We start from the raw sequence: 22,401 nt of genomic DNA, 5'->3' as shown, positions 1-22,401 counted from the left end.
ATTGGTGGCAAATGGGGCAATTTCTCTAAGTTCTACCAGAAACCTATTAACAGTTATTACCGATTGTTAACTGCGATGTTTTTTTTTACCTCTGTCGTGGGTAAAAATGTAATGAAAAGAGAGAGAGAGAGAGAGAGAGAGAGAGAGAGAGAGAGAGAGAGAGAGAGGAGAGAGAGAGAGAGTATTTAGGTATAGATAAATTATTTTCATTTAATTTATTTTTGGCAAAGAATTAGGGAAAAAAATAAGGGTAATTATGTCTTATTGCATCAAAGATTGACTAATTACAAAATATTACTAAAACGTTGACTATTTCACAATTCTAAGTTTTGAAAAAACTAGTAAGCTAGAGCGCCCAACTTTATTTAATTAGAAAATAATCAATTTTTGAACATTTGGCCGCGAGTTCTTTTGTTCAAATCTAAATATAGGCGTAACTTCAAGTGTCTGAATAATTTAGACTCTCATCACCTTTAAAAATGCGTCGACTAACATCTATTTGATCTTCAGAAGCAAAAATTTTACTTATAAATTTATAATAGAAAATGGTTTTTAATGGCGTTCAAAATCCGCTATTAAAGAGATTTAATGACTTTTTTTAACGCCATGAAAGCATGCACCACTAAAGATTTTTAATGCCGTTTTTTTAACAAAAACGACAATATTAATTACGCAACGTGTGATGCCACGTAACACAGTTTCAAAGGAAACTTTTAATGACATATCTCCATTGCCCGCCATTAAAGTATATTTTCATAGTAGTTAAACACAAATTTTTTCGCGTCTAAAAGCCTGTTTTATTTTAGCGAATAAAAATGAACACAATAATTTATGCGGCAAATTCCAAAACCGTAAAAAAACTACATGCCACCAAAAGGAAACTATACTATTTGAAAAATATTTTTTTTTATTACAATTATACTATTTGAAATGTTGTTACAATAACACAAATATTTCTCTCCCCGACTACAATAAAAAAACTGAACAATTATGTTAGTAACTTAATAGTCCACCATTTTTTTAAAATAGACAAAGTTTTATTTTATTAAAAAAAAATAGTTCATCGGACCCACAGTAAATTTTATAACTAAAGAGTAAATTAAATTTACTTTTTAGTTAATTAATTTACAGCGGGCTGATGGGCTATTATCTTAATAAAATGAAATTTTGGCTATAACCATAAAAAAAGTTAGAGAATTGACTAGTTGCAATAAATTCTTCATAAAAAATGTATGATATCTCAGGCAGCGACATATTCAGGGACCTTTGGTAATGGGTAAATAAGTTTTTTTTTTTAATAATAATAATAAAATTAAAAAATCAACATAAAGATTGTAAGACTATGATATTTTGAAATACTACTACACGCAGAATTACAATGCAGTTAAAGTAATTATAATTAATTGTATTACTAGAAAAATAAGAAACTTTCATTTATTTTTTCTAGTTTCTTCATATCCCTATAGATGTTTTCTATTAGACATATATAATTTTATGTTTTATAATTAAATTAAATTTCCCAATTAAATACTATTTTATCAATTAAAAATAATAATTTGTTACTATTTTAAGATTCTAGATAAAGTTTCATTTTTTTTTAAAATAGCATAGACCGAAGTAAATTAAATTAACTAAAACAGTTAATTTATTTTACTTCGGCCCAGTGGACTATTTTCTTGATAAAATGATTTAAAAAAAAATGGCGAACTATTGGACTACTAATTGTCCCTAAAAAAATACAACCACAAATTTAGTTAAGATAACTAACATATGAAAAAGAAATTATGTTTTTCTTAAACTAACGTGTATCCTTTAAAGTATAGTTTTTTTTTTCTCTCTCAATTCTATTATCGCATTTATTTTAGAAATTTACAACTAATTAAGCCACTTAAAACATACCAATTTCATCGAAATATGTGTGATGAAGAACGACAAACGACAACGATGTTGTATGATTATCTTGAGTCGCTTACGTGGACCTTCTCTAGTTATTGGGCTTTTCGGCCCTATAATGATTATTTCATTAAAGGCCGGACCTTACTCCCCACACTTTTCTTCTTCTAATTTTTTGTCAAAAAACAATAGGAATTAAATATCCTAAAAAATTAGGTGTAAGTCATCAAATCATTCTTTCTCATTTATCGTGGGACACATGGGAGGGGAAATGTTTGGTACTAAAATCATTTTGCACATTTTTTTTTGTCAGCAGACATAACTTTAGAATTTCCATTTACACTATTTTAGGATAAGATCGATCATTGATGTCGATCATCTCAACGTTTTTTGCGCGCTCTCTCAAGAGTTCAATAGTAAGTAGTATAATTCAGTTCTCTCTCTCTCTCTCTCTAAAACGTGCATTAAACTCAAACCGACGTTTACTAAACTCAGCGTTACAAAATTAATTACTACTATCTCTGTATATATATACACTATACAACTGAGTGTCAGAGTCGGACTAAAACATATAATCATCTCCAGAAATGAGTACTATAATTCAAACGGTCATCCTTGCTCTGCTCCTCCTTGCGGCTCTCGTGATCAAACACAAGCTCCGGCGGGGGCTTCCACCCGGGCCGTGGCCACTTCCGGTGATCGGAAACCTCCACCAGCTGACGGCGTTCCCGCACCGTGCCCTGCACGCCCTTTCCCAAAAACACGGACCGCTGATGAGCATCCGACTGGGCCAAGTCCCGGCCATCGTGGCCTCCTCGCCCCTCACCGCCCACCTCTTACTAAAACAACACGATGTCGCCTTCGCCAATCGCCCCAGGTCCCAAGTAAGGAACATAATTACGAACAGGGACGAAGCCAGGAATCTAGATTATGGGGAAACTAATTTGCAACAAAAAATTCAGGAGAGCTGATTTGTAAATTTTGAGAGTAAAAAAATGTAAAAATAAAATAAAATTGGGCAAAAAGTACAAATGTTTTTTTTGAGGTGGTGCTATAGCCCCCTATCACTCCCATGTGGCTTTTGTGCCTGATTAGGAAGAGAAACTATATCAAATAATCAAATGGCTACCCCGTTATAATTATAACTGAACTATTTATATAATTAGAGAAATAGTCCAATTCATACGTACGTTAATATGCATGCGTCATTATGTAGTTTCGGCTTTTTTTATTATAATTTGTTAGATAATTCCGCTAAAATTTTGACACATGAGTTTAAATGAGCTATATGATTGATTCTCCCATTACTTATTGGGAGAACTAGACATGTCTTATTTATATATTTTATGTTTAAATTTTAGTCTAAATATCTAATAATTAATAAAATTATGTAAATTAATACTACAAAAATAAGCGTCATATGATGAGAGAAGTAGGTATAAATTAGATTTTTTGTTTTTTTTTGTTTGTTTTGTATATTAAATAGGCTATAATTTTATCAGAAGTGGTCATTCAGCTATTTCAATAAGTTATCTCTTAATATTCATATGAACGGCTTTATATTTGGGAGAGTAAGAGAAAATCTATTTAGATTTTTTATGTTAAAATTTCAGTTTAAATATCTAATAATTAAGAAGAAAAAAAAATTAATATAAGAAGTACGAGTCATTGCTTTACTATTGAGTATAAATCGGACTTTTATCTATTAAATCAGCTGGGCTATGGTTTAAACGCAGGGTAGTCATTAAGCTATTTCAAAAGGTTTTTCCATGCATATTCATATGAAATGCTTTAATTATAACATGGTATTTCCGAGAAGTTTTATTTTCTATTTGACACGGGCCGTATCGTGTATATATATCCAGGTGTCTGACCTGATCGCGTATGGCACAAAGGGTTTGGCTTTCCAAGAGTACGGGCCGTACTGGCGCAACATGAGAAAGTTGTGCACACTCAACCTCTTCACCGCTGCAAAGATCGAGTCTTTTGGCGCTCTAAGGAAGGAAGAGCTCGGCTCACTCGTCTATCGGATCGCCGAGGCTGCGAGGGCCCACCAGACGGTGGACCTTAGTAAGGGAGTCAAGGATTTGGTGGCGGACATCTCGGCGAAAATGATTCTCGGGCTAGCTGATGTTGGAGATATATGTGAGATGAAGAAGCTTGTAGAGGAGGTTTTGAGTTTGGTTGGTGCTTTTAACATTGCTGATTTTGTTCCTTATCTTAAGCCCTTTGATCTTCAGGTTAGTTAACTTTCATTTCTTAACTTACTATTTTTTTTTTTTTTTTTTTTTTTTACGTTTGTTATTATTTTATTCTTTTAATTAAAACAATTTCACTCTTTTGACATAAAAATAAAGTATATACTTCACTAAATATCTTTTCTACATCACTAATGAGAGCAACTTAAAACACACTCCAATGCGATCAACTTTAAAAATTGTTCGCCCTAATCTCAATAATATTTTAAAATGTATATATATATATATATGTATGTATATATTCATATACTAAAATCATAAGTTACTTCAATTAAAATTAAATATTCCATAATTGAAAATAAAATATATTGTATATTAAAAAACATTGAAATTCATTAAAATCAAACAAATACATAAAACTTAATTGAAAAAATGAATGAGAGGACTATCTTATTTATATAAAAAAAAATATAAATAACAAAAAATTTAAATTTCCCGAAATTGAAGATATGAAAATGTAGAGAATATAAAAATTTGAGAATATACAAATGAATTAAGAATACGGTTATATAATTTAGAAAAAAATGTACAAAATAGTCATTTGAAATTTATTGATTAGCAAAATAGCCAAAGTTTCAACTTTTCAGCAAAATAGCCAAATTTACGATTTCAAATTTTTTTTGATATCCAAGATTAAATTTTTTTTTACGATTATTATAAACAATTTATCACTTAAAAAAAAATTAATTTTGGGGTCAAAAAAATTTTTGATACCAAATTACTGTACATTTTGGCTATTTCACTAAATTAAGATAAATATTGGTTATTTTGCAAATTCATAACTTTAAATTAGCTATTTAGCTACATCACCCTGTAATTTATAGAAATATAGTTAGTTTTTATAGACTTGCTTACTTAATTTATATTTTTAATAATTTATATGGTAAAAAAAGGAGTGGACTAGAAAAGGACACCGATACCCAAATTTGAAGGGCAACAAGAGCTCAAACTCTATTCCTCGTAACATAAGATAAAGTCTCTCTGCGTTGTAGTATTTTTTATAAATTTTTTTATAATAAGTCTCATTTTTTAATCATTTTTTTTAAGTCGCGGCTACATGCAGAACATATTGATTTAGTTGTGGTAGGTGGTGTATAATAACTATACCAATATCTTATATTATAAAAAAAAAAATAAAAAAAAATAAAAAAAAATAAAAAAACTTATCCTCTTTTTTATAAAAATAATACACACACAAATATATATTATAATAAGCTGAGATTGAAGACTTAAAATATAGTATTACCTTTTGTCCAACAAAATATTTTTTCCTTTTTTAACCATTAAATTTGTTCATAGTTTTGTCAGCTAGATTTAGTTTGAAAGTTGAGTGTTTTTTAAAAAGTTTTGGAACAGAATAGATAAGAGGATTTTTTTTAACATCCAAAGAAAATTTCTTAATTTTTAGCTGGATATATAAATACTCAAGACATCACATCAATTTATACCAGTGACATTCATAAAATAATAATCTTGATTGGGCAATCACATTCTCACCTCATGGATTTAGTTAATTCTTTTATTCAATTTTTTTTCATAATTATTAACCCACCATTCTAGTAGGAACTTGCGTAGAAATGATTCTAAATAATCTCTTGAACATGTTTCTAGATCTTACCTTTCGAACTCCAGTTTCTACAGTTTGGGCTTTAAATAACAAGGGCCCAAATGCTAATAAGGGAAAAGGGAAATTTGCGTCAATGTCACAAATTCGTCGAATTTTTGCATTTGTGTCACAAAGTTATCAAAATTGCATTTGTGTCACATATTTACATTCGTGTCACATGTGCAAATTTCAAATTACTCATTCTCATCATTTAATTTTTTTATTAGTTACTTCATGTCTTCTGAATTTTTACAATACCTCATTAAAAATCACTTCATCTTCCTCTAAAACTTTCTAAAATTTGTGTGGGTGACTTATTTGCAATTGGATTGCCAATTTGTGACATAAGATGCAAATACCACAAAAACTTAGTCATGTTTACATATTTGTGGAAGAGAGAGGAACGCCTAGATCACTTTAGTCATAATTCTTTGCTCCCTTGTCTAATTTTGAAAATTGAATTTGTATTGGAAAACTTATGAAAATTTCTAGTTGATTTTGAAAATAAATCTTCAAAAAATATTTCATTTATAAGGAAAAAAAAAATCACGGTTTCGACCATTTGCGACAAGTTATTAATGAATGTGTGTACTACATTAATTTTAATGTAATTTAATTCAAACACTAAATAACAAATAATGAGCATCCTTAATTAAATAAGAATAACTAGTTATTATAACCATACTTCCAAGGCTAGCCTAATATATATCCAGGCATTATACCTTCATTATATGTTTTTATGAATTCAGAATGCATATAATATAACTATTCAATTTTCTTTATATGAAAAGGGGCTAACGAAGGTTATGAAGAAAGTTAGCACATCTGTCGATGTAATGCTAGAGAAGATATTCGTGGATCACGAGACACTTGCCAATGAGAAATCATACAACCAAACTCATACAGATTTCGTGGATGTGTTGCTCTCGGTGATGGATAAACCAATAAATCCTCAAGATGAGCATCCATGTACAATCGACCGTACGAATTGCAAAGCAATTATACTAGACATGATCATAGCTGCTTTCGACACTTCAGCCAAGTCCATTGAATGGGTTTTCTCCGAACTCCTAAGAAACCCGAGAGTAATGAAAAGGCTTCAAGAAGAGATAAAGAGTGTGGTAGGGTTGGATCGGATGGTGGAAGAAAACGACTTGAGCAAACTAGATTACTTGGATATGGTGGTGAAGGAGAGCTATAGGTTACACCCAGTTGCACCGTTTCTACTTCCTCGGGAGTCAAGGGAAGACATAAATATCAATGGTTATTTCATCCCCAAGAAGTCGAGAATTATAGTGAACACTTGGGCGATAGGAAGAGATCCAAGTGTGTGGTCGGAGAACGTAGAAGATTTTTACCCTGAACGGTTTATGGACAAGAACATCGATCTCCGTGGTCATGACTTCGAACTTCTTCCATTTGGGTCGGGTCGTCGAGGGTGTCCTGGCATGCAATTGGGGTTGATTATAGTTCGAGTTTGTTTAGCTCAGTTGCTGCACTGTTTCAACTGGAATCTCCCCAACGGCGTGAAACGTGACGATTTGAACATGGTTGAGAAGTTCGGTCTATCAATGGGAAGATCCTGTCCATTGCTTGCCAACCCTACTTGTCGTCTTTCAAGTAAATTGTATGAATTTTAAAAATAAATTTGTTGCACTAGTGAGTGACACATGTACCCGTTGGAAAATTGTAGACTCTTAAACATTCTTCTTTGTTTTAAATTGGGTTCCCTCCCTGAATTATTTATTTTGGCATTCGCAGTTTCACTAATAGATTTACTACATACTGGGTTCCCTCCCTGAACGACATATTAAAATTAAATTAACTAAATAGTAAATTAAATTAAAATAAGAGTAAATTAAATTAACTAAAAGATTAAATTAAATTAACTCTTCTCCACAAGGGTATTATTGTACCTGGAAAAATATATGGGCTATTTACCTAATACAATGAAACTTAGGCTATATTCTTAAAATTAGGTAGAGAATTGGCTAATTACAACAAATACTTGGTTACTAGATTATTATATTGACTATAGTGGATATAAAGCTAATCATTAAGTTTTAAATTTGAATGAAGTCTAATATACCCCATAAATTTGATGATCGTATACTACTTTAACAACAGACTCCAGTTTTAGACAAAAATGTAGTATTCTTAAAATTAAAGTTTTGTGGTCGTGTCACCACGGCGCGGAGGTCTTCTTTCACCTTGCACGACAGTTTTTTTTGTGTCGTGCAGTATTAAAAATTTACATCTTGCAGGACACTTATTAAATTTTCAGACAAAGTTTCATATTGCACGACAATTAGTAGCTGTTGTACAAGCTTCTGTGACCCAAGCCGTGGCGAGAATAAACCACGCCGCAGCTAGTCATGTTTTGTACGACGGTAAAATTAAGTTTCGTGAAATCAATGTGGTAAAAAAAAAATAAGGATAACCCTACATTTTTAGGCCGGGCCGCAGCGGAAATGATTCATGCCTCGGCGAGAGTCTTTTTTTCGCATAAGAGTAAAATTAAATAGAGAAATTGCCCCATTTGTCATCAATTTTATAATTTTTTCCCACTTTCCACCAAAAGACTAATTTTTCCCAAAGTGCCACCTGAGATGTCAACATTGTTGACATCTATGTCAACAATGTTGACATCTCATAGTTCATAGTGAAGTGGAAAAATAGATGTCAACATTGTTGACATAGATGGTGGTATTTTGAGAAAAATTAGTGTTTTGGTGGAAAGTGGGAAAAAATTATAAAATTAGTAGCAAACAGACAATTTCTCAATTAAATATCATGCAAAGAGACGTATATATAAAAGCTCGGTTTAGATTTCACTTAGTTTTCATTTTCCCTAAATCTATAGTTGCTTCGACCTCTTCTTCTTCACCTTCGTCCTCCATTTTTCTTCTTCTTCACCTTCGATTCCTTTGTAATCGTCATCCGTGCACGACGTCTCACCACCGACCTAGACGAAAGACCTCGATTTTCAGGTTTGCTCTCTCTCTCTCTCTCTCTCTCTCTCTCTCTCTCTCTCTCTCTCTCTCTCTTACCGATTTTGTCTATGGTCATGTTTGCATTTTCCAAGTTTGCCCCCTATTTTCTCGACCAGGCTTGCTCCTTTATCCCTTGAATTAATTTTAATTTAAATCGTTCTTCAGTCTTATCTCTCAATCATGCTTCACTTCAAATTTTTTTTTATTTATTTATAGAAAATCCGTTGTTTACACTTTTGTCTCAATCCGATCTTTACACATTTTGTCTTCTTTTTTTGTGTGAATTGGAATTGAGTGTACATTTTGAATTGGAATTGGGATTGGAATTAGGATGTTTTGTGGAATTTTCTAGCTGAATTTTATATTGGAATTGAATGTGCATTTCGTGAATTGAATTGCAATTGGTATGTTTGATGTGAACTGAATTGTTTGAAGTGGAATTGGAGTTGGAATTGTAGAGAGGAAGTGTACGGCCAATTATAAGTAAAAACTAGTTTGTTTCAGTGTGTGTAGATTAAACAGTTACTTTGAATATTTTATGACGTTTAGAGAATGAGTAAAAATATCAACCCAGGAAGACCAACCTACATGTGAAACTATCCACGTTGCATTCTATTTTTTTCTGTCTTGTATAATCGTGTAGAGATATATGTAATTAGATTGTATGTGATGATTATTTTGTTCTATAGTAGGGATTATTGTGTAAAGATGTGCTTATTTGACATTAAATTTGTTGAATAGATAAAATTGAATATATTTGTAATTTGGATTTTCGGTTTTTAAATGTGATTTCATATGATTAGGTATGCCTCCGAGGAAGAAGCGAGTCGCCAACCATAGGCCCGAGCCGATCTTATATAGAGCGGGGATGGAAGTGGCTGAAGCATTCGGTCCCATAGGTGAAGCTTTCAAAGCGATTGTGGAAAGTCACAAATGAGAGAAATTTCGTGTAAAACCCGAGCATGATGGTAATGTCAACATGACACTTGAGTTTCTCTAACATCCTTGAAAGCGAAGATCAATATGATGAGTTTCTCAATAGCAACATCTACAACGCAGTAGTGGCTCAATCAGTGGCACTTCCCGGGAATGAAATGGATGATGACACTAGGCAAAACGTACAAGCTCCTTAAAGAGCAACTTCAATGGATTTACCCGATTTCCCACTTCACAGACCTTGACGTCGAGTTCATCGGTCTCATGTACGCAATCATCAATGGACTTACCTTTGATATCGGTAAGTTCATCTATGAGAGCATATTGGATATAAAATACGAAAAGGGAAGACATACGTTAGGCCACGCGACGCTCATCACCGCTCTATGCTTAAGCATCGGGGTTGAAAGCTGGGGATATGACACATTTGTTAAGTTTCAAGAGACGATTACCCAAATACCATAAAAACTTGCATGTTTATTCTTTTGTATAGGTTTGACTACGAGAGTAGAAGTACTAAAAAATTATTTATGAAGAAATTGATGTTAAAATCATTTATTTATTTGTTTTAATTTTGTATCTTTTATCTAATTAGAAAAAATAAAGAGAAATTGCTTAATCTGCCACCAATTTCATAACATTTTCCCACTTTTCACAAAAAGGCTAATTTTTCCCAAAATGCCACCTTTATGTCAACAATGTTGACATCTAATAGTGAATGACAAACATAGATGTCAACATTGTTGACATAAATGATGGCATTTTGAGAATAATTAGCATTTTTGTGGAAAATGGGAAAATATTATGAAATTAGTGGCAAATTAGGCGATTTCTCAAAAATAAATTGAAGGTTGTTTGGAAATACATTGAAGACCGCAATGTCAATGTTGAAGGAAATGAGCTATTTCTCGCCGCTACACAACAAGAAATAATTGGAGTAGAAAAGAAGAAACAAGACGTTATTATTCTGCCAAGTGTCAAGTAAGTTGTTAATCTTCATTTTTTTCGTTCGTATTCTTTAGCTCGCGTTCTTTTTATAATGTGTTGGGAGAAATTTTAAAAATATAACATTTGAAGATGGTGATACTCTGAGTACCTTAAATTTTAAAATATTTCATAAAATACTTTATTTTCAAATAATTTTGCTAATATTTGTAATGAAATTGTGAACAACTAATAAAAATTTAAATAAAACTATAAAAATGTTGAAGGAAATGAGCTATTTCTCGCCGCTACACAACAAGAAATAATTGGAGTAGAAAAGAAGAAACAAGACGTTGTTATTATTCTGCCAAGTGTCAAGTAAGTAGTTAATCTTCATTTTTTTCGTTCGTATTCTTTAGCTCGCGTTCTTTTTATAATGTGTTGGGAGAAATTTTAAAAATATAACATTTGAAGATGGTGATACTCTGAGTACCTTAAATTTTAAAATATTTCATAAAATACTTTATTTTCAAATAATTTTGCTAATATTTGTAATGAAATTGTGAACAACTAATATAAATTTAAATAAAACTATAAAAAGTAACACAATAAGTCTAATAAAACTGTTAAAAAAAAAGTATTCTCATAATAAAAATGAGAACAAGATAATCATGAAAAAAGATTATGAAATGAAGCGGCTCGAATAATTTTCAATATGTTAGGCATAAATTATAGGTTCTTCAAGGGTATTCAAGCATTTCTGATCCTAAATAAATATCAAGTTTACTAAATTACTTAATTTAAATTACGAAAAAATCCAATATATAGTTTGAATATAGATCAAACCTTTAAAAATATTTTATTTTTTTATACGATTATTCTCTCATTCTATATAAAATTGTGAACAGAGAAAAAAGAGGGAAAAGGCTTAAGGAACTATGAATAGTAGGACAATAAGTCAAATAAAATTAATATTGTTAACATAAAATAATACTTTTAAATTATAGATAAAAACATCAAATGATATATTTAAGGGATTAAGTTTTCAAATAAGTTATTGGAGTAATTTCGACTTTATCAACTATAGGAGTATAGATGGCCTTACTGTATGCAACTTTAAGCCATATCATATTTTTATGTGGGCCATTTTAATCTTACCCTATAATTCGTAATCCAAGTGGAGAAAATGATCTCTTTACCATACAAGTCTTTTCCAAAATTTTAAAAAGAAATCGTAAAATACAAACCGAATTTTTGGAAAAAGCCCGTGCGATTATGAAATACTAAAAACACAAAAAAGGGAAATTACAAAAATAACACTTTTAAATATAGTAAACAAGTTTTTTAAACAAAATTCTAGACATCAAAGAAATCAAGAAATGTAACCGTTTAGAACTTCAAAAAGTTATTTTCGTAATAAAATCTTTAAATATGCTATTTATACTATAAAGTACAAAAAAGGCTAAAAAAAGAAATTTTCACAAAGAAGAAAGAAAAATAACTAAAAATGTTAATTTTAATTTTTTATAGAAAAGAGCTAAAAATGTTATAAAGGGCAGATAGAAAGTCTAGTGGGGGAGTGAGAGCACAGACAAAAACTGGTTCGTCATTGTACGCTCCACCAATCAAAATTCGACAACGTTCTGACGAAACAACCGTGGTTTTCCAAAACCGCCGATCTGGTCCCCCAGCGGTTTTCGGTTTTTCGACTTTTCTATAAATATTAATCTATTCACCAAAACACAAGAAAATAGGCAAAAAAAAAAAAAAAAACGAAAAAAATAAGGCACAAAAACAAGAGATAGATAGAGATTGTACTACTACTTCCACTTTATTTTATTTTTTCCTTATTTCTCTTCCTGCGATAGAGTCCGAAAGAGGAAAGAGACCGAGGATATATTTCTATTTCCGGCGAGAGAAAATGGGAAGAGGATGTGTTCAGCTGAAGAGGATCGAGAACAAGATCAACAGACAAGTGACTTTCTCGAAGCGCCGAGCCGGACTTTTGAAGAAAGCTCACGAGATCTCCGTTCTCTGCGACGCCGAGGTCGCTCTCATCGTCTTCTCTCCCAAAGGCAAGGTCATTGACTACGCCTCCAATTCCTGGTACGCTTCGCCGCCATTAATTTCCTCGTCTCTCTCTCTCTGAATTGGATTTCGATTTATCATTATTCATGTGTTTAATTATTGCGGTCGCTTTCTCTGGGGATTACCTTAGGGCTTTTCGGATTCCGAGTTTGTTAACTCACGCCATTGCTTGTATTTGTGCTTTCTCTGTGGAATTCATATCATGCGACATTTTCTTTATTATTATTTAGGGAATAGTAATAGATTTAAAAAGTTATTATTACTGTTTTGTGGACGTTAACACTTGTGATTCGTGAACTTCGGAGTATTTTGCAATTACTTCACTCGCTTTAATTCTAGAGGCTACTGTTTACTATTATTATTTGTCTCGAGAATTTTTCTCAACAAACAGTTTTTTTTTTCACTTTCAGCAAAATAAATATTATTATAATATTGAACAAGATGATTTGAGGTTTGGTTTGGCTGACGTAAAGGTACAGACTACATTCGTTTGATTCCTAATTCGTTATCATTTTTCTTAAAACCCGATAAATATTCATACAGTAATAAACATACCTAACAACTCTCTTCTGTTACGGAACGACATTTGACAGTACTTTGTATAGGAAGAACTATATCGTGCTAACTTATATCGCCCTAGTACTTTTAAGTTAAAACTAGTGGATACTTGATTCAGTTTTATATTAGATAACTATTTTGTAACTGTATATAAATAATTAATGATTAATTATAAATAAAGTTATATTGTTAGCTACATATTTTTGTATTTGTTACTTGTTTGATTTTGTTCGCACTTTTTTTTTTTTTTCTTTTTCTTTTCCCTATGTCTCACATATTAGTTGTCGATAAAGACTATGTTGATCATGTTGATCAAATGGAGTTTCAAAATTATTCATGCATCTTAGGAAAATAATATTATTGTACTTTTATTTTATTAACACATATATAAGACTACTAAATACTATATATTTTAAAAGTGATAATAATAATAATAATATTATTATTTTAAAATTGGGAGGAGCTTATGTTGCTTGCGAAAGCAAATAATTTACTGTTTTCTAATTGAGATTGGTGTCCGGATTAACTTAGGCAACTTAAAATTAATTATAAAATGGAATATGTTGGTTCTATATTTATTTAAAGTAGAGCCAATAGTCAAATTGTAATCGCAAATATAGCCCGGTCAAAACAATATTATAATAATAAATTCTGGTTTGCTTTATTGAGTGCTTTATATAATATAAAATTAGTTTGAATTGTATCATCGGTAACATTAAGTTGAGCTTGCATCAGTCACAGGGGTGGCTAGCTCAAAAAAAAATAATAAAAAAAAATAGAGCCATTAGGCGCTAAATAGTTTACAGTTATGTTAATATTAAACTTCGAATCTCTTATTAATATGGAATATGAAATACCTGATTCGTCGTAACTCGTTACAAGGAATCAGTTCTTACAATGCCTATTTGGACAGACGGACCGCGGCAGAATAAATAGTAAATGAATTAGGATCAAAGATAAAGTTGGGTAAAATTTTATTTTTGTAAGGCTTAATGTTAAGTAGCATTAATAGGAAAAGATAAAACATATGTTGAGTAGTGATAGGTTTATTCTCTAGACCTATACATCAACCGCAGTTAACTTTCCATTTTAAACCATTTTTTTTAATGAACATTGCCCAAGTACATAATTTAATGTTTTATTGGTTTATCAAAAGTTAAATTGATCATTTACTCTCAGCTCATTCACAATATATATATATATATATATATATATATATATATATATTAAAAGGCATTAAGTGGAGTATTTTAGTGCGAGTTTTAGTCATTTAAGCTTTAAATCCTATTAAAAAAACATTCTCTTTTAGTTTTTTGGCTTAATTACGTCGGTAGTTTTTTCCTTTCTTTTTCTCGATTCCTCATCGTGCTTCATGAGTCTTTATATTGAAACATCATTTCAACTTGTAATTAACCTACTAATTTTACACACTTTTGGTTTCTACTAGACCTGTCAAACCAAACAACCCGATCATCTAAATCAAATTGCTCTTTCTAATGCACCCCGCTCTTTCTAATGCACCCCATTAAAATCCGAAAACGGTTGGGTTGTGGCCAACCCAAACCGCAAATGTTTCGGATTGATTTGATTTTTGATAGTCATGAGATTGGGTTGAACTATTGTTAGGTTAAGAATTTTTTCTCATGCAAAATGAAAAATGTTATCAAGGGTAAAATAAAAAATATACCATATATGCTACATGATTTCATAATGAAAATATAATTTCATTTTTAAATGTAAAAAAATATTTTGTAGGTGTATCTTTTTGTTCACAAAAGTTGACAATATAAATAATACAAGTAGATTCGGGATGATCATAATCATAAAACCTATTTATATTAACTTCTACAACTCTTTATTTATTTATTATTATTACTTTATGGATTTTTCATGAGATATAGATTTTTTTACGGAGTATGAAATTTTAGATGACACGTGGTTTATTTATTCTTAATATTTGGTTTTTGTTGAATTTGATTCAACAATTCAATTTTGTATCTTTATTGTGATAAATCAATCTGGACAAACCGATTTAAGTTACCCCAAATAAATCAAACTAAACCAACCCAATTATTATTGGTTCAGGTTGATTTGGTTTCGGTACCATCAATGGTTTGAATTGGGTTATAAAAATGACAACTGAAAATTTCGGGTTGGATTCATGAAATGTATGAACCCGAATAATCCAACCCGATGTACATGCCTAGGTGATATTACATTACATTACATTATGATGCATTTTGGTGGGTATTATATATGTCAGGAAACACAATGAATTTACATTTATGCTTGAATATAATATTTTGTAGGGATATATTTAGGAATTAGTTTAGATATGATTTATAAATTAATTTAGTGTTTGAGATTATTTATATATTTATTTAGGAATTTGTTTATGGGACTAATTTATACTATGAGAATTACTTTAAAAGATTAATTTAATAATTTAATTAGAAGTTTGTTATAGTTTTCAAAACTGTCTAATTAATTTTTTTGTTATATTTTTAAAAATTGTATAAGTATTTTAAATCATTTTTTGAAAGAAAAAAAGTATTTTAACTTCATTTTTAGATGGCACCTCTATAAAATCCTAAACTATTTACCATGAATTCTACCATAAATAATGTGGGTGATATAGAATATAGAAGCTCTTTATTATAAAATATTTATCGTCGGTCACGCATCACTTGAATTTCTAGGTTCGACCATTACTCATCCTAATTGGTTCTTTTATTATATAATCGATTATTTATTTGTAAAAATCTTTGTGATGTCATTTATAAAAAAAGAAGCGGCTTAAACATGCAACCTCCAATGCTGTTTGTGTACTAGTGATATGGAAATCAATATTATACTTCATATTCTACTATTATGTAAAAGAACAGATTATTTGCATTAAAGAAATTTAAAGTTTTGAACACAAGAACTCGTAACTCTAAATGATTTTTAACACATGACTAAGGGGTCGCAAAGTACTCGGGTCTTAGACTCCACAAATCATTCTTAATTGGGAAACTATGACATTTAAAAAAATTTGACCAAAATTCATTAATCGTTTCTAATTATTATTATTTAATTTATTGACAAACTTGTCAATAAATAACTGTGTTTACTGACAAACTTGAACATAATTTTAAAATTAGAATCAACTAAAGAATTTTGTTCAACAGAGTCTTTAAATTGTCATAATCTTGAAATTATCCCTTCTTAATTTTCCGCCCTCCTAAGTGTTAAAAATTAACGGAACACACAAACCTCAATGTATGTTTGAATGACCAAATCAAAAATAGCTTTTACTTAAATGATGCCAAAAGCTATTTAATCTTGTTTATTGGGTAAATCATACTTTTTTGTTTTTGTTTTTGATCCTGAAAACTTGGAATGTCTCTTGGCGTGTAATATATTAGAACATTTTTTCGAACAAAATATATAATATAATTTTTCCAAAACACATGGTGCCTCATTTCACAAATTTTGAACCAAACTAAATTTCAAGCAGATAAATAGCAGTGTTTAATGGACACATAGCTGCTTGCCTTAAAGAGTGAACGTTAGTCCTAATTTCAAACTGATTATTCATTTTAATAGAAAAATGATAACTAAGATTTCAAACTAACTTAAGGTATGAGAAACAAATAATTAAAGTATCAAGACCCAAAACAGAAAAAGTTTCTTTATACAAATTCTTGTAGATATAACTAAGTAAAACTTACTAAAAATAAAACAAACGAAACGTAGAGTCTAAGGCAACGCAAAGATAAAAGAATAATATTTTGTTTAACAAAAAGCTCGTAAGAAATCCTACTCAGAAATACTACACCAAAATAAAGACTTTGATTTCTAACAGTAAACATTTTCTTTTGAATTATTGTCCATTTGCCCAGAGAGCTTTTTCAGTGTTATGATATATACATTTTCTATGATGCTTCGTTAACCATAGTAACTTCAATTAATGTCAAGAGTTGAATGAATTATAGTTAAGCTAAAGGATGGTTATGATTGAATTTATAAATTTCCCTATAGGAAAGGAATTTTGAAGAATCCAGATCCTCGGTCTACTTTTGATGTTTACTATGGTCTACTTTCAATCAAAATAAGCTAATTTAATTATTTTAATGTATTTTTAAATAAATAATAAATTAATAATTAAGTAAAATGATGACATGACTTATTTTAATTAGAGGAACACCAAAAGAGACACTAGAAGAGGTCAGAGGATCAGGGTTCAATTTTGAGCTCTAGAATAATTAGACCTGGGAAATTCAGAAATTGGTTTTATTGTAGTGTATTATTATTTTCAATCTCAGTTAAGAGTTACCAAGACTGTATATAAGTTTATCTTTATGACAGCATGGAGAAAATACTGGAACGGTATGAGCGATATTCTTTTGCAGAAAAGAAAGTCTCTACAACTGAGACTGAACTAACTGTAAGTCATATTCTACTCTCCCCAAAAAAAGCCTTACATTTAATGATAGTAATAATAAAGTAGTCTTGATATCGTTTTCCTCTCAAAACCAATTTTGATATGTAATCGCTAAATACTCCTAAAATAGCGGTTATTTTTGTTCCCTTACCTTATATTTTACCCATATTAAATCATGTTAAACGGAGATTCATTTTTAAATTAATTGGAAATAAAATGGGTAACTTATTACACCTAAAGACTCAAATAAGCACCTGGGTAAAACATAATAAAAACTAGTTAGAGATAATTAAGCTGAAATAGCAACCATTTTGAAGAGGCATGTACATGAAACTACGTAATAATGTCATGTGCTGAAATGAAACCGTGATACCAAACCATTCTTGTTGATTTAGTGATATTAATTTGCTTGTACTTAGTGGTGGGGTTAGGATCTGCAGTCAGAGTGGGAAATTTTGATAAAGATAATATTATTCCAAATTTTGTTGCAAGGAAAAGAAATATTATTCAGCGGCATACACGAAAAAATCAAATAGTTTTAAGCTAAAAATATTAAAATCGGTAAACATTAGGAGTAAAAGGTTCAATTGTAGTCCAATTATTATCCCAAATTGGTTTTTTCGCTCTCTCTGTTCCATAAGAAGTTTCTTGTACTCCAAGAAAACATTTGTTACTAAATATTGTTTCTTGTGGTTTAGGGAAACTGGTCGCTTGAACAAGCAAAGCTCCACGCTAGGATTGAGGTCTTACAGAAAACTCAGAAGTAATCTCATCTTGAACGTTAATCATAATTTTCACATACATATAAAAAAAAATACCCGAACTGAGAGATTGGCGTATCATTTTACGTTAATCTGTTTCAGGCATATGATGGGAGAAGAAGTTGAATCCTTGGGTATTAAGGAGCTTCAGAATCTAGAGCACCAGATTGAATCTGCTCTCAAACGCGTGAGGACAAAAAAGGTTAGCCAAAAAAGAAGAAGCAAAAAACATGAATTTTTCATCTCTGTGTACTTGGTCAATGGTACAAATTTGAACGTGCATTTTTCGTCTCTTAGTAATTTCGTTTTTTTATGTGTTGAAGGAATGAAAATTTTATTTCTACATGGTAAATGATATAAATTTAAAATATATGTAAGTATAGTTTAAAAAAAAAATGAGAAATTGTCTCATTTGCCACCAATTTTATAATTTTTTCCCACTTTCCACCAAAAGACTAATTTTTCCCAAAATGTCACCATCTATGTCAACAATGTTGACATCTATTTTTGCACTTCACTATGAGATGTCAACATTGTTGACAAAGATGTCAACAATGTTGACATCTCGGTGACATTTTGGGAAAAATTAGTCATTTGGTGGAAAGTGCGAAAAAATTATAAAATTAGTGACAAATGGGAAATCCCACAAAAAAAATTAAACCTTGAAACTTATTAATTAACTGCAATGTTTTATGGTTGACTGCGGTCAATTGCAGTCGATAACACCGCGGTCAATTTGAGGGAATAGCTTTTTAGTTAAAATGCACATATTTTCCGAATTTATGACACATACCTTTAAAAACTGGATTTTGTGCACCATTACATATATTTTCCAAAATTTCACTATTTCGATTAGCTTATAACCGAAAAGGCATTGATTCGTAACTGATTCATTATGTTGCAGAATCATGTCATGTATGAATCCATTTCTGAGCTACAGAAAAAGGTAAGATTGACACTCTCAATACTCGATTCATCTTAGGAATAACAATCATTTATCGCTTGCCCGTCTTTTTAATGATAGGACAAGGCTTTGCAAGAGCAGAATAACTTGCTCACAAAAAAGGTACTATATTTAACTTGGAATAACTAATGGCCTATCGGTATTCTCTAGAGATCTCAAATCAGTATGGATGGACTCTGAATTTCAGATCAAAGAGAAAGAAAAAGAGATGGCCGAAGAGGCGCCAACAAAGCACCATTGTCTCGATCTAGACGAGTGCTCCCATTTCTCGCGATCAGTGCAGCCTTTGAATGTCAGGTAAGTTTTGATTTCGAACAGGATAAATAAATTTACTAATTAGAAAAAAATTTCGAAATTTTAAGTTTTTGTAATACTTACAATTGACACTGTGTTTGCACATTTTTTAAAATTTGATAACATCACTAATTTAAGGAAAAAAATTGACTGTTTACAAAGCTTAATGGGCCATTTACTTAGAATAATACTCGTGATCTAGTGTTATGTAGTTCCAACGTTATTGTTTGCTTTATAGAACTTAAAATACTAAGATATTTAGGGATTTACCATCTTTAAATGCGTTATTTATGAGATTTTACCCCCTTTTTTTTTTTAAACTATTAAGAACTTCATAACTAAACTACAGCATTTAATGAATATCATCGAGTCCTGGATAATTAAATCATTTTTTTTTCCAAAACAAAAGTGGTTTAGTCATAGCTTTTATGCTTCTTGATGCAATAAAACTAAGAAAAATTAAGTTGAGGGGGTATAGATTTGTTTTTTTTTTTTTTTTTTTTTTTAAAGTGGCACTATTGATCAAAATTACATGATATATTATAGTAGTTCAAACTCATGTGATACTATTGATCAAGATTACCTGATTTAGTATAAGGGGCATTAAATTAAAAGATGATAAATTTTCCACCTGTAAGAAGAAAGGTATAAATTTGTACATAGTCAAACTTATATAATTAATATAGTAAATTGAAGTTTTATTAACATAACGGCTCTAAAAAAGCAAGTAAAATTCAGTACAGAAACTCTGGATTTCATAGATATTTGATGTTTTACAAATCTGATAATATGATCTCTTCTGACATTGGTATAAACCAAGGATGGGTATGCTAATTTGTAGAGAAATGTTTTTGCAGTAGCGTGACATACCAAGAAAGTGATGGTGGAATGATGGAAGAAGACAAAGAATCCACTCCACCCCAAAGTAATGCCAACACATCACTCCTTCCACTTTGGATGCTAAGCAACATATCAACGTAGAACCAGAGAGAACACGTATAATCAAGTATGCATGTATTTATGTATGTATATGTGTATGTATGTGTTTCACACATGTGTTCACATATATATACACAGACGTACATCTGATGACGTTAAACGCTACGTGTATATATAGTATATATGTATTTTTGTTTTTTGGTTTTTGTTTTTTGTTTCTATTTCCCAGTGGGTCAGACATTAAATCTCGTGTACTGGAACAAGCGACTTCAGATCCATCTATACAACGTTTTTTAGTAATAAAAAATTTCTATCGAAGTAAATTTTTTTAAATAAAGCATATATATTTAAGTACTACATGGATCAAAAAATTAGAATCTGTTTAATAATTTTATTTAGAGAGGACTTAAGGAATTGACTAGCCCGCAACAATTTATTTATTTATTATTATTGTTAATCGCGTTTTTGGATTAGCATTAAGAACCGTCCGTGGTTCGATCTAGGGCCGGACCCTATGACCGCACGTAGGTTGGATTTGATGAAGTTCTTATCTTCTCGTCGTGTTCCTGTTCTTCGGATCTTTGGGTCTCCGGGTCCTTGAGTTTCCGGGTCGTTGGATCTTCCGCGTTCACCGTGTTCTTCACGTTCCTTTATTGAGTTCTCGAGTCTTTGTTTCTTTGAGTCTTCAACCCTTTAAATCTTCCACGTTCTCCGTGTTTTTCACGTGTTTGTGTTCTTCGTGTTCATCGTGTTCTTCGGATATTCAAGTGTCCGGGTCTTCGGATCTTCGAGTCCCGGGTCTTTGGATCTTCCACGTTCTTCGTGTTCTTCGCCGGGTCTTCAAATCCTTGCACCTTCACCTAACCATAAGAAAATGTGAATCTAGAGGGACGCGGAGGGTTTTCCCTCGGCGCGTGCTCCGACGCTCAACATTAGTCGTGTTGTATTGTGTTTTTGGTAAACAATTTATACTTGTCTCTATGTTTTCTAGAGAGAGAAAGTGGTGGTGAGATTTTTGTAGAGTTTTGACAAGTTGAGAGAAACTTACATTGTGTTGTGAATGAATGAGGTATTTATAGGGACCAAGGAGTTTGGTGAAAAGTACTTGATTAGGTGGTGGAGATGGCCGGGTGGTCTTGGCTGAGTGAAGACGGCCGGGTGGTCTTGGCCGAGTGAAGACGACCGGGTGATTTTGGCCGAGTGAAGACGACCGGGTGATTTTGGCCGAGTGAAGACGACCGGGTGGTCTTGGCCGGGTAAAGATCTTGGCCGGGTGAAGATGACCAGGTGGTCTTGGCCGGGTGAAGATGACCGGGTGGTCTTGGCCGAGTGAAGACGACCGGGTGATTTTGGCCGAGTGAAGACGACCGGGTGGTCTTGGCCGGGTGAAGATCTTGGCCGGGTGAAGATGACTGGGTGGTCTTGGCCGGGTGAAGATGACCGGGTGGTCTTGGCCGAGTGAAGACGGCCGGGTGGTCTTTTATTTGGCCGACCGGGTGGTTATTTTTGTGGTTTTGTCTTGAAGATTTGTCAAGAAGTCTAGCTTGAAAACATTCTTTGAGAGTCTTCTGAAAGACGTTTCATGAGTGTTGACTCGGAGCTTGATGCGTGAGTTTTCTTGTGGGCTTGTGCCTTGTGTATGGACTTGATGTATTTTTGCTCTCGGGGTGTTATTTATACCATGTGAAAATAACGACATAACATTAACCCCACAGTTTCTTGTGCGATTTGTCGTGCGAGAAACTTGTCTTATGTTCCTTG

At 31.6% G+C, this 22,401-nt stretch overlaps 2 protein-coding genes and 1 long non-coding RNA gene across 4 annotated transcripts; all 3 read left to right on the top strand.

The window, feature by feature from the left end:
* Positions 1–2,473: 2,473 nt before the first annotated feature.
* On the top strand, positions 2,474–7,430 carry LOC149384185 (cytochrome P450 CYP736A12-like). The gene is made up of 3 exons (XM_089628778.1): positions 2,474–2,777; positions 3,759–4,133; positions 6,549–7,430. Exons 1-3 carry the CDS (start codon positions 2,481–2,483, stop codon positions 7,395–7,397), a joined length of 1,521 nt encoding a protein of 506 aa, XP_089484904.1. The 5' UTR covers positions 2,474–2,480; the 3' UTR covers positions 7,398–7,430.
* A 1,127-nt stretch (positions 7,431–8,557) lies between these two features.
* On the top strand, positions 8,558–9,752 carry LOC149384184 (uncharacterized). The gene is made up of 2 exons (XR_016301851.1): positions 8,558–8,747; positions 9,554–9,752. It is a non-coding gene; the product is annotated as an uncharacterized LOC149384184 (long non-coding RNA).
* Positions 9,753–12,341: 2,589 nt separating this feature from the next.
* AGL8 (AGAMOUS-like 8) lies at positions 12,342–20,873 on the top strand. 2 transcript variants are annotated; one of them, XM_089628777.1, is made up of 8 exons: positions 12,342–12,716; positions 17,607–17,685; positions 18,381–18,445; positions 18,546–18,645; positions 19,348–19,389; positions 19,468–19,509; positions 19,595–19,704; positions 20,562–20,873. In XM_089628777.1, the coding sequence occupies exons 1-8, from the start codon at positions 12,532–12,534 to the stop codon at positions 20,680–20,682; spliced, it is 744 nt and encodes a 247-aa protein (XP_089484903.1). In that variant the 5' UTR covers positions 12,342–12,531; the 3' UTR covers positions 20,683–20,873. The 2 variants fall into 2 exon arrangements, with proteins under 2 accessions (XP_089484903.1, XP_089484902.1); XM_089628776.1 differs by having other exon boundaries at positions 12,345–12,716; positions 20,559–20,873.
* Positions 20,874–22,401: the final 1,528 nt, after the last annotated feature.

Source organism: Urtica dioica, chromosome 10, assembly GCF_054948205.1.
Source record: "Urtica dioica subsp. dioica isolate 48M chromosome 10, U.dioica_male_clone48M_v1_H2, whole genome shotgun sequence".
Classification (NCBI taxonomy): Eukaryota; Viridiplantae; Streptophyta; class Magnoliopsida; order Rosales; family Urticaceae; genus Urtica; species Urtica dioica.
Note: the sequence above shows the minus strand (reverse complement) of the source record. Positions and strands in the feature narration are given on the sequence as shown.

Coding starts and splice junctions, on each gene's coding strand:
- LOC149384185 (XM_089628778.1), top strand. CDS start 2,481: ATGAGTACTATAATTCAAACGGTCATCCTTGCTCTGCTCCTCCTTGCG. Junction 2,778..3,758: donor CCAATCGCCCCAGGTCCCAA/GTAAGGAACATA, acceptor ATATATATCCAG/GTGTCTGACCTGATCGCGTA. Junction 4,134..6,548: donor TTAAGCCCTTTGATCTTCAG/GTTAGTTAACTT, acceptor TTATATGAAAAG/GGGCTAACGAAGGTTATGAA.
- AGL8 (XM_089628776.1), top strand. CDS start 12,532: ATGGGAAGAGGATGTGTTCAGCTGAAGAGGATCGAGAACAAGATCAAC. Junction 19,390..19,467: donor TTTCTGAGCTACAGAAAAAG/GTAAGATTGACA, acceptor TTTTAATGATAG/GACAAGGCTTTGCAAGAGCA. Junction 19,510..19,594: donor ATAACTTGCTCACAAAAAAG/GTACTATATTTA, acceptor TCTGAATTTCAG/ATCAAAGAGAAAGAAAAAGA.